The sequence below is a fragment of the Astatotilapia calliptera genome, chromosome 17 (genome assembly GCF_900246225.1).
Source record: "Astatotilapia calliptera chromosome 17, fAstCal1.2, whole genome shotgun sequence".
In the NCBI taxonomy this organism is placed as follows: domain Eukaryota; kingdom Metazoa; phylum Chordata; class Actinopteri; order Cichliformes; family Cichlidae; genus Astatotilapia; species Astatotilapia calliptera.
Genome location: NC_039318.1, coordinates 20,115,705 through 20,127,898, shown reverse-complemented (window position 1 = coordinate 20,127,898; position 12,194 = coordinate 20,115,705). Strand labels below are relative to the sequence as shown.

Here is a 12,194-nt window from a genome sequence, read left to right as displayed (position 1 = left end):
GAAGAAGAAATTCCTTTTACGATGAAGAGATCTTTGCATGGCTGCCAGTGTTGTGAAACAACCACAAATATTCAAAGTGCCATTATCAGTAAAGAAGACAGAGGAATAACTAAAAATGATGGGCAAGCAGAGGGAGAGCTAGAAGCTTTTTCTATAATAGCTAAGTGTAGCGGTAGCTGACCTGAAATTCCCGAAATAAAAAAATGATATGTGTGTACTTGGCAGCGGTGCAAACTGAAAACAGGAACTTAACATCAGTTCATTGCTGCAAAAATGCCTCCAGTGTTTTTGTGTTAACCTATGCCAACCTGTTTCAAGTCTGACCTGTTTTCCCGCTCTCCACAGTCATCTCTGTCTCCGCTTTCCAAAATCCAAGATCGATGACCCAATTCCAGCACTGACAGCATGCCTGTTGCGAGTTTGAGTGAAGAAAGCCTCAGACAAGCTGAGCTCTTATCTGGCCTGTAGATTAAAGAGGTGATGAATCCGAGGCTTGAGCGGACTTACAGTATCTCTCCATTCTCAGTCAAAGTGGGCAAACTCGTGAAAGACCTGTATTGATCTGTTGCCCATTTATGACTGGATCTGTGGGTGCTGAGAGTCAGGGCTCCATCGATACCTTGCTCCTTCAAACCTGCCCAATCCAGCTCCAGTGATAGCAGCTCAATCCATATCTCTGCAGGCGCCCTGCACCTCGCTCCCATTGCTCACAGTTTGTCTTACTCACCTTACACTTTAGACTTTGCCTCACATGTGTGACTCTTTTTATGATCAACCTTTGAAATTCAGAAATGTAAAGCCAGTAAAACATGTCAGAAGATTACATATTGATTGTTGGGAAGGCTCTTTTTTGTAAAAGTTGAAGAAAGGTGAGGATAAGGTTGGAGTTGATTGTAAATCCAGCCATATATTGGACCACACACCCATGTACAAAGAATAATACCCTCCATGTGTAATGTGAAAAAAATGTTCTTTTTAAATAGTGTCTTTATGATGCTAAGACTTAACTTTTGAATAAGGTTAAACCTCTTTAATTCATTGTGACAGCTGACAATGGAAAAATATGTAAGCAATGTCATTAATAGTAAACTGAGTCATTATCATAGCTGTAGTTCTTGCTCCGTAAGTTGAACCCATTTCATTTTTAGGTCTCACACTTTGTAGTGTTTCAAATAGAGCCGCAAAAGATACACCATAAATTAAAGATGTGTTGTATTTGAATATATAAATGGCTCATTAAATATGCATGTAGGCTATAAATGAAATATTCATTAAGCTTTTATAATGCAGCAGTGCAAATATATTTGATCAGTATATTTAATAGTATAATTACTGAGATTTGTAAACATGACAAAGATAATGTAAAAGAATCCATTCATATTTCAGGCCAGACTGGAGCAGTCTAAGCAAAGAGCAGGAAGCATCCTAGTCACATGCCTAAACCACATCAATTGTTTGTTTGTTTTTTAATGTGTGGAAGTAGTTAAAGAGCAACAAGGTTTTAAGTTGATAAATCAAGCTGGGAATCCACAATAGGAATCCACCGGCTAGTCGGCTGACTTAGCCTTTGGATGGCAATGGCAAATTTTTCTGAGCTTCCAGTGTCGTCAGCAGGTACGCAGAACAGGAATTCCTGGCAGCGTTTTAAAAAATAGGATCCACCCTGGAAGTTGTCAGGACATGCCCAAAGAGATGATCATCCAAAAACACAATAAAAAAAAACAGGGGATTTAAAAAAAATAAAAATAAACATCATTTAGTTTCATGGTCCACTGGTCTGATGGGCCTGATGACAACATGTTGATATTAAACAACCATCGGCTGCTTGCTCCACATCGAATCTTGGTTAAAGGGGAAAAAAACCTATTAAAATCTGACAGTTGTGCCAACGTTGAATACCTAACCTTGCTCTGAAATCGATTTATCATCTTATTGGGCAGAATTATTAGGGTAGTGTTCTTCACAATGAGTTCATGTTTTAGAGATGGGCAACATTATATTACTGCTTTTTGTGGAGTAGTCATCCATTTAGTAACCTAAGTATTTGTTAATCAGATGTTCGGCAACTAAAAAAGAGCAAAGGTGTGCATTTCTTTTTTTTAATTACAATAATCTCGTCAGTATTTATTGAATTATAAAAGATGTTGTGACTGGACTTGGGTTGCATGAGGAAACCATGTCAACATCTGTCTGCTTAACGTGCAGTTTCGGCCATAATGTGCTGAACAGTTTGATTTAGAGATAAGGTTTATGATCCCGGCTTCTTTACTTGCTGGTTTGTGGTACACTTGAAGAAATACTGCTCTTTGGCTCGACACACGCGCTGCTTACCTGCATTCAACAAGAACCTGCTCAGACACGACCGGCTATTAACTGCTGACGCAATACAAAAGGAAACTAACTGTTGTTCCCCTCGCCTTAAGATTCTGTATTCTCACATCTTTATTGGTGTTACAAAGAAAAGAAAATGCCACAGGTGCTTCTACTGCTGTAGCACATCCACCCACAGCAGTACTACCTTTAGGCTGTGATGGTTTTGATGCACGCCGTTAGCGGTGAGGCTAATCTGGTAGAAGCTGGTGTTAGCAAAAGACTGAAGGCGCTTGAATGGTGATCGTAGCGGTAGCTGCTAAAAGCCACGCTTTCACCTTATGTAGTGGGGTCACAGCCTAGCAACAGTGGGTCTGAGGCTTAGCAACAGCAGCCACAGATTCAGTCCAGCAATGCGGTAATTGGACTTTCTGACAAAGTGCCGGTGGACCGACACGCTAACAAATACAGACACACTTCATCACAAGGACACATGTGCACACTTGTAGTGCACAACCCTGCTTGTGTGTGATGACGAGGAGTGAAAGACAGAGAATGTGTGTCATTAGAGGAGAGGGATTGAAAGTGTTTCTGTGTGTGAGGGAGAAAAAGTGCGCCTTTCATTCAAGTCTTTCCCTGTGGCTCTATTTATATTAATGATGAACCTTGGTGCTTGTGTCGCTGCTGCTTCGCCCGTCTGCGCGCTGCCCTGTCCTTGGGGACTATGAATTATGTCTGTCATCCAACAGTATTTGCAGTATTTTGACAGTTTAACACTCTGCAAGAGCTCAAGGTCACATCTGGGTTATTATCATTTTGTTATAAAAAAATATTTATAAGCTAGTGAATATCAGTTAATTACCAAGTGATCATTTTCTGATTACCTGATCAATCCATTGGTTACTTTACCAATTAAAAAAAATAAACCACAACAACTTTTTAAATTAAAAACTGTTTCTTTACAAATAAATAGTAGTTGTTTACATGTTCGCCTAACAACAAGGAGAAGCTCCCCAGGACGAGGCGACACCGATTCCCTTTGGGGTTACGTCAGGGAGGGCATCTGCAAATTCAAACATGTGGAGCAACTCGTTGTTGAATATTTGGAAATATTCACACTGCTGTCTGATTGTTTTAAGCTTGGAAAGCCCTGTAGTGTTTGTTTTGTTTTGAGCTACTGATGAAAAGTAGTTGTGTGTTTTTATTTTTTTCATTCTCTTCCAGATTGGTGATGCTGTGGTTTGCAATGGGTATCTAGATAAAGACAGAATGACAACCTCCTTGTGAATAGATAAAATCAGTCATTGCCCATCTAGTGGCTGCAAGTAGCTGCAGCAACCAACTGGTCACCCAGAAGACGGGCATGCAACGGTATCAACCTCTGGGTCACTGCAACCTGTCTCCAAACAGTTGCAGTCTAACTCAGACTGACTGCAGTTACTCTCACAAACATTGCAGACAGACTGCCAACCTGCTGTAATCAATCTGAGTCTGTGCTGAGGCATCTCTTTGGATTAAGGGAATTCATGTTCATATATAAAAACGAGGTTGCTGTGCTCCTGTATGCAGTTAAGTTTCCACCAAGCAGCAAATGTTTGTTCTTTTAGATCAACGAGGTCGCAGACTGACTCTGTCTTATTGCTGTTTTGCCATGAGGCACCAAAGTCAGTTTAAATATGGTAACGGACCATGAATCAATGCAAACCTGGTCTCCATCTTCAACGCAACCATTTTGCAGTCCCTGAGACAGCAAGTTCATTTCTGGTTGTTCCGTGGACGGTAGCATTTAAAAAACCAACAAACAAAAAAACTCATGCATGCATCACCAGAAGCGTAGGTCTCCGTAATATGTGATCAACATAAGTGTGATGAACAGATTTCATGCAAACTGATTACTTTGACCTATCAATCCAGCATTAAATAATTACTGTATTCCTAAATGTTTGCATATTCGTGCATGATTAAGCCTATTAAAGCCACTTCAACTTTAACAGCTTCGCAGTGATAATCAGTGAAGCTCTCATCAGATCCCTATAAATTCATATGTTAACAAGAGCACGTGTTTTGTCCTCGCGTCACCAACTGTCACTGGCATAACTCTGCTAGAGATAAATAAATTACAGCTAGAGGCATACAGCACCAGTTTGTAATGCAAAATACATAACTGGAATTATTATATCAAGATGATGTGGTTAGAGAGCTGAACAGAGCGGAGGTATGTGGACTGATTAGAGATGTAATAATAGAGAGAGGCAGAGAGCAGGGAAAAAAAAGAAAGATGTACACACAGCTAACAAGCGAGGCGGAGAGTTACCAAACATCATTATGAAATGTGTACTGTACTAAGACTTACTGGATTTAATCAACTCTCTAATCTCATAAAAGAATGGGAGTCCCTGGGGTACTTAAAAAAATAATCTCATCAAACATTCCCGTCTATAACGGAGCACTGAAAGTCTGGATTTCTTGAAATCGGTAAATATATCTGTGACGAGGGAAGCATATGTCCATCCCGTCTCATACGGAAATAAAGAAATACATGTCAGTGTTGTAATGGAAAACAAGGCTGGGCAAGAAGATGTGTGCAAAGCATTGGTCCATTTTACAGATGTTACACTGAACATAAAGCTCAGGAATTGGACCAGTTTCTCTTCTGGGTATTGTTTCCGAGTGTAAGACTTGGCTTTCAAAGAATTAAAAGCTGTTGTAGAATTCCATAACATAAGGAATTTTGAATTTTTTGGATGCTCTAGCTGTAGTTTATTTGTCAATACCCGTGTTGTGCCAGTGACTTGTTATCACGGCGACTTTCATACTTATTTCAGAATGTTGGTGGGCCAGTTTGAGCTCTTGTTGGAGGAACTGGGACCACATCTGAGGCACAGAAATTATTTATGTGAGCCAAGTGACCCAGAGCAGTTCTTAGCTGTGTATCTGAGGTACGATAGGATTATTTTACTATTTCCACATCGTCGTATGTTCAATATGCAGGCACGTTATGAGCTGTGAGCGAGCTTGCTGCAGAATGCAGTGATCCAATTGGGCAGATGTGTTTATTCTAAAAATCGACATGGATCTGAAAAAAGGCATGCTGGAAATGCGTCCTTTATGGTTGCTGCGAACAGCTGCAACCAGAGTAGGTGAGCCCAAAAGATATTTTTAATGCACAAAATATTTGCACGAATCTTGAACATCTGGTGTGTAAAGACCTTTTCTGAGCATCTAATCACTGATCTTTTGCTTTAGTAGAAAGCCTGTTCATCCTACTGAGCTACAGCCACCTGGCTGCTGATTGGCAGTAACTGCTTCTAGATGTGCTTCTATCCTGGGTCACAAACTTTTGAATTATTTCACCTCCATGCCTCAAACTTTCACAATCATGCTTTGCTGCTCTTTAAAAGAGGATCATTGTCTCTTGGAGTCCAGTATCGAAGCAGGCAGCTCATCAAGGCACAGAGAACCAAAGGACGCCGTGCCCGTATTGACAGTATTTGACGACCTGGGATGAGAATTTGTTGCAGAGAATGGAGAGATGTCCAGAAGAAATAATACGATGCAAACGGCAGCCTTTTAGGACTCTTTACAGAGGTAGATAAATGTTTCCTGATAAGCACTTTTGGCAGCATGAACAGCTTACAGAACAGCTCTTTTTACCACCTGGATTGGAAGTTTGCAAAAAGCAATTAAAGTGTTCTTCTTACCTCTGGATGTCAGCTCCACTGATGCTGCTCTGTACAAATCATCACCTCACAAACACAAGACCAAGCATCTCCTATCCCTCTGCATTCTGCTCATGCTTCACGGCAAATGTACACGAAGAGAAAACTAGGGAGGGGGTGGAAGAAAGCGGCACAATGAGAAGAGGAGAGAAAAAACAGAGAAGGGCGGAGTGGTGGAGAGGAAGGGAGGGAAGGAGATGCTGCGGGTGAGTGAGTGGAAGCGCCCATTAATTTGAATTTAAAGGATGTGAGGAGAGGACGGCACGAGACGCAGCCAGCCTTGGAGGGAGGAGAGAGGGGCGCTGGGAGAGGAAAGAGATGGATGAGAGGGGGGAAAAAAAGAGTCTGAAAATGAGATGAGAGAGTTGGGCAGTTAAGAGGCATCACTGCCGGTCAACTGTGCATCTATTGATCCGCAGCGGCCGGGTGGTTTTTCTGCCAGAGCCACCGGAGATAAAACGGATGAAAGGGGGGAAAAGAAAAGACGACTACTGTGTTGTGCTTTTCTTTTTCATTTTCATTTTTTTTGTTTGCTGCCAACCTGCGAAGTGAGAAGTGTGTGAGAGCGCTCCAAGCTGAGCACATCACACGCGAGACGAACACATTCAGTTCGCAGAGTCTGAGCTGCCTCGAACATCCACTGCTACTTTCAGCGGCCGCCAGGAGTTGAGTCGAGATTTACGGGCTGCTTCACATGGAGCTGAGGCAGCATCCAACGCAGGTGAAGCTTGAGATTTAGTGTTTACTGCTGCTGCACATCTGTGCCGTCAGCTGTTTTATAGAAAAATACTGTGAAAGCGGAGGATACTTGAGCGCTGGAGAGTTTGTAAGCATGTCTTGACATCTGGAGAAGGAAGAAGACTGAGCCGGCAGCTCTCGTCCTGGCATCCTGAGGTGCGAATGGGATGCTGAAACCAAGATCTTCAGGAGTCAAGATGTGGATTAGGAGATGAATTCCGAGGAGGGGTCGAGGAGGGATGAGGTTTTTCGGGGTGAGAAGGCAAGAAAGGGCTGCCACTGCCCCGTGGCGACTCCGCCTGCCTCCACCGCCACCTCCCCGTGAACATGCAGGTCCTACAGATCGTCAAGGAGCTGGTGTCGCCGTCCAGACGCAGGGCAGCGGCCAGATTCGGAGGTGTGTGTGCGCATTTTATGACCCATTAAGCTTCTATTGCAGCCACTAATTGTGTCAGAGGACAAAGATTTGAATCAGTGCAATGAAGACAAGATCAAATCTACCTGACCAAACATTATTTTGGGAGAAAGGAACGAGGAGAGCCTTGTTGAATGTATGGAGATTGATATGAAGTGCATGCAGGTTTTGAGTAAATCTCGTCCCTGAAGCAGGTGAAAGGTCTACTGTTTTACTCTCAGTTATGATGTGCCTCACTGTGAGGAGCTGTTAATCCTCATCAGACAACTTCATTACTGTAGGTTTCAGTGGAGTGTTGGTGTTTCACAATAGTTTAAGGTCACCGCCTTTTCTTGGTGCAATTTCAGAAATATTTGTTACTCTGATCTGCATAATTAGTCATGTATTAATTTGCAAACTGCTGCCTAGAAAGTGCCATCCGACTCTGTGTCACTTGCAGCCTCTTCTCAAGAAAATTTATAGATTTGAAGTTGGTGAATAAGATGCATAAAAATGCTCCCAGCAGGTGCTGAGGTCCAGTTTAAAAAAAAAAATCACATTGCTTGAAGAAAAGTGAAGCCCTAAGATGTGCGAGACTGATGCCTGCAAATAGATAGATAGATATATAGATATCTGCATATGAATACGTAGAAGCTGCAGCCGGGGGGAAACAGAAAGCCTGTCATTCACTTGTAGTCTGGCTTTTATTGACCACTTGGGTTTTGAGCACACTTTGGTACGCTGTGTGTGGTAAGCATATAAGGGATGTCATTTTCTGTAATGCATTAGCTAATCATGGGCTGTTTCGATTTAGCTTTACGTTCATTTTTCATTTACCTGCATTCGGCTACAGTGAAAAGGAAAGCTTGGCTCAGATATCTGCTGCCTGCACGCGAAACCCCTCAAAAGTAGCAGCCAAGGTTAAGTCAGCAGACTTGGGCCTGTTGTGTTTAGACCAAACACAAGGCAGTTCTCTTAGATGGAGAGATTCAAAGTATGAAAGATGGACATAGCTATCGATTAGCACAGCCTGGTTAATCTCCTTTTCTGACTCTTAGAAGACCAAATTATGTGGTTAGAGACGGGGCACATACAGCACTATTAGAACCACATTAATGGATCTTTAATGCCCCCTTTGTCCCTAAAAGTCAATGTCACAAGCAACACTTCTGATAGTTGATTTGATGTGGCCTCCTTGGCACAAAAACGGTCCAGTTTAATAATAAATTTAATTAGTTTGTACTGAATGTCATTGTGGATGAGTTTAAACTTTTTGGTGTGCCATGTGTCATTAGTCTGAATGGGACGGACATGCCCCTCGAGCAGCTTCTGTAATAGCTCTGTTGCTGTGGGACGTGTGTGTGTGTGTGTGTGTGTGTGTGTGTGTGTGTGTGTGTGTGTGTGTGTGTGTGTGTGTGTGTGTGTGTGTGTGTGTGTGTGTGTGTGTGTGTGTGTGTGTGTGTGTGACGGCTTCATTTCTCTGGTGTGCACTGAATAATGAAGCATGGTGCTCTGAGTAATGGAACACTATCTGACCACTGACCCGGTCCTGTCTCCTGGTTGGATGCCACCCTGTGCCGTAGCCACAGGTCTGCCCGAGCTCTTTGCCCCTGCAGGAGGAGGAAAGGCACAGCTTGTCGCTTCAGTGCTTCTCGAATAAAAAATAAGCTTCTGTTTGTTACTGTGGGGAAATTTGCATAAATTTAATGAGAAGTTAATGGGCAGTTTAATCGACACTTGTTGCAGGTTTCTTCAAAATGTAATCTTTTTTTTTTTTTTTTAGAAATACTGTTATTTATTTATTTTTTGCACCTGCTAAATTCTATGTTCATGTACTTGATATCAGCTTTCACATGACTCTTTCTGATTTGCCTCATGTTGTTATTCCACTTGTGTAAATGTAGAAACCTTTATGTGCTTGAAGCCACTGTTAACCACTGGATGTACCTGCTCTAGCAGCCAGGATATATTTGATTTAAAAGGCTTGAATTCAGGTAGGAAATGCTTTGTCTCCTGCCAGCTGGCATTCATAACAGCTTCAATTTATCAACTGGCCCCACTAGGACACTTGTGTAGGGCCAATTAAAGCACACAAGGAAGCGCTGCAGCATGGGCTGCATTGGGGGGGCAATATTTTAGGACTTGGGTCCCAAATCATTGGTCAGAAAAGATTGATGGAGGCAGATGTTACATTCTCCAGCACGCAGGTGCTTTATTTTTGGTCACTGGACAAGGTCATTTACTAGTTTAACTCCTGGTTGTTACGTTTCTTCCATTTTCTTTTCGTTAATGCAGACAATGCACTGGGAAGTTGGCGGGTTAAAGAGATAATATCCAATCAGATGGTATTAGTTAATTTATGAATAGGTATTTTATAATATTATATTCTGAAGGTCTCATTGTCTGGAAATACACATAACTGTCTGTACTTTTGTGCTGTTATTCCTTAATCACTGTGAAGGGACAGCTTTTCCACAACATATATGTGAAGTCCAGCTCATTAAGGGAACTTTGAGCTGTTTTTAATGACTGAAATACTTCTGTGGACACTCTTTTTCTTTTTTGAGAGGTACGTGTCCAGCATTGGAGCAATAGGGATTTCTCAAAGAATGAATTGCTGTAACAGAGGTGGCATAAACGGGGTTACAGACTTATCACATCGTTTTGTGTTATTGTTTGTATTGAATCTACCTAAATGTCATTATCACATCTGAGAGTGTCTTCTGGTTCAGAATGAGCCTTTGGGGGGTGACTATGCTCAGCAATGAGCCTGATACAGAAACGTCGATGACTTCCAGACCATTTTATAAACGAGAGCTTCTGCTCTGCTTGAGGAAAAGAGAAGAAGTTGGGGGGAAAAAAATTTAATAAAAAATAAATATTTTATTACAGTACTGTGTTTGGGGTGGAGAGTGGTGGGGGTGGCTTCAAAGGTGGCTAAAGTGTGAGAAAAAGCACTGCACCCCATCGCCTTTCTCTACTTTCTCTAATTGAGCTGCATTTGTCAATTCAAAATCCAGTCCAACATCGACAACCATGAAGATAACTTTTTTTGTCTTCTTCTTTTAAAGAATGATAATATTTTTTAATGACTGCCCATTAACAATCCACACTTTCCATTTGGCTGTCGTCTTTATCTCGGTCTATCGGCCCTGCAGACGAATTCACCTTGGCTCCTCTCGCAGCCTGAATCAGTGCAGGCAGATTTAGCACGACGGCCTCCAGCAGATACAGGACACACAAATTCACACACTCGCTGCAGTTCTGTGCAGACTGGGAGGAGTGGTGAGTGGGGATAAGGTGCGAGGTGCCAGCAGATGTTGTTGAGCTCCTCGGCTGGATAGCGCGATGGCATGAGTGTGAGATAACAGAATATCTGATAATTTGCCCAGCTCCCTGTCAGCTTTGCAGGATCAAAACCACATGTACTTGTGAGAAAGCATCAGATTGTGTGTGTGTGTGTGTGTGTGTGTGTGTGTGTGTGTGTGTGTGTGTGTGTGTGTGTGTGTGTGTGTGTGTGTGTGTGTGTGTGTGTGTGTGTGTGTGTGTGTGTGTCTGCCACATTTCTGAGCATGCTCAGTGGTTCCTGCCACATCAAAAAACAATACATGTCATGTTCATTTTAATAAAGTAATGTCTTAGTTTTAGGAGAAAGAGCACTCGTAAACCTGCAGTTTTGAACACTTTTCCTTGGAGACAACTTAAAGTGAGCTGTTAGGGCTGCAAGCACCGTGTTTAGTGGTTAATCAGCAGCTAATTTCTTTGCCAGTTTTTCATTTGCTTCATAGCACAAGACCAAGTATAACAGCACATCCACACACATTGGGCGATTGTGGCTCAAGAGTTGGGCGTTCGTCTTGTAACCGGAAGGTTGCCGGTTCGAGCCCGGCTCCGACAGTCTCGGTCGTTGTGTCCTTGGGCAAGACACTTCACCTGTTGCCTACTGGTGGTGGTCAGAGGGCCCGGTGGCGCCAGTGTCCGGCAGCCTCGCCTCTGTCAGTGTGCCCCAGGGCGGCTGTGGCTACAATGTAGCTGCCATCACCAGTGTGTGAATGTGTGTGTGAATGGGTGGATGATTGTGTATAGTGTAAAGCGCTTTGAGGTCCTTAGGACCAAGTAAAGCGCTATACAAATACAGACCATTTACCATATTCCACAAATTATTTAAATAGCTGCTCTTATTACCTGTAGAATAAGTTAACCAGATGCCTCTAGAAGAAGGGAAGAAACCTCTGGATGAATGAGATGGAGTGCAGGGATCAGAGGTCAGAAGGGGATCTGATGGCAGTGTAAGTTTGCAAAATGTAACTTGAAGGAGGCCGACTGTAGCTGAGTCTACGATCTGGTGACTCGAAGATGTCTAGTAAATAAGACAGGAGTTGCAGTACATGATTAGATTATTAGAAGGCCTGACCCCAGCATACCTGAAGCCTCTCCTGAAATTGGAAATCAACACTGAGAGAAAAGTAGAGCCCAGACTGAAGCAGCTGACCTGAGAAGGTGTAAGGCAGTGGGAGGGGAGGGCCTCCTGTGGCTCAGATTGAGTGGGTTCAGGTTAATTTATTGGTTGATTGATCTTGTTGGTGGGTCCATGTTTTAACTACTTGTTTGCTTTATATACAAGATAAACAGAATATCTCCGTCTTATAATCAAAGCCAGCGTGAAAGTTCCATTTATTCTTTCTAATGGTCAGCAGGGGGTGACTTCTCTAAAAAATCAAGTTACAAAACAACTATAGAAATCTATGGGCAACTGGTCCTGCTTCTCTCTTCATCTCTGACCTCAGTAAACACTTTTCAAATGAGATTATGGTCTTAATCACTAGTGTATAAACCTGACTTCCCTTCTCTAAATAATGGTCCCTATTGCATATATTAGGTCATGCTCTAAACTGAAGGTTGTTGGTTCCATTATTTAGAAGAGCCACTCCCAAAAGTCTGGGCCGCAGCCCTCTGTACTATATTTCATCCTGAACTCAATCAATAGTAGGAAATATAATGGAGCAGGTGCCAGAAGAAAAGTTGCCGAAAAA

The 12,194-nt window shown here is 42.5% G+C and overlaps 1 protein-coding gene across 3 annotated transcripts in view; it reads left to right on the top strand.

Moving 5' to 3' along the window:
- The window catches only part of usp6nl (USP6 N-terminal like), a 101,820-nt gene that overhangs the window by 32,806 nt on the left and 56,820 nt on the right, over positions 1–12,194 (top strand). Inside the window, exon 1 of one of the 3 annotated variants that reach the window (XM_026148321.1) lies at positions 6,544–7,164. The exons of the other annotated variants lie outside the window; for them this stretch is intronic. Coding sequence (XP_026004106.1) covers positions 7,095–7,164 — 70 coding nt within the window. The 5' untranslated portion in view covers positions 6,544–7,094. Of the gene's footprint in view, positions 1–6,543; positions 7,165–12,194 lie in introns of those variants that run through there. 3 annotated transcript variants of the gene reach the window in all.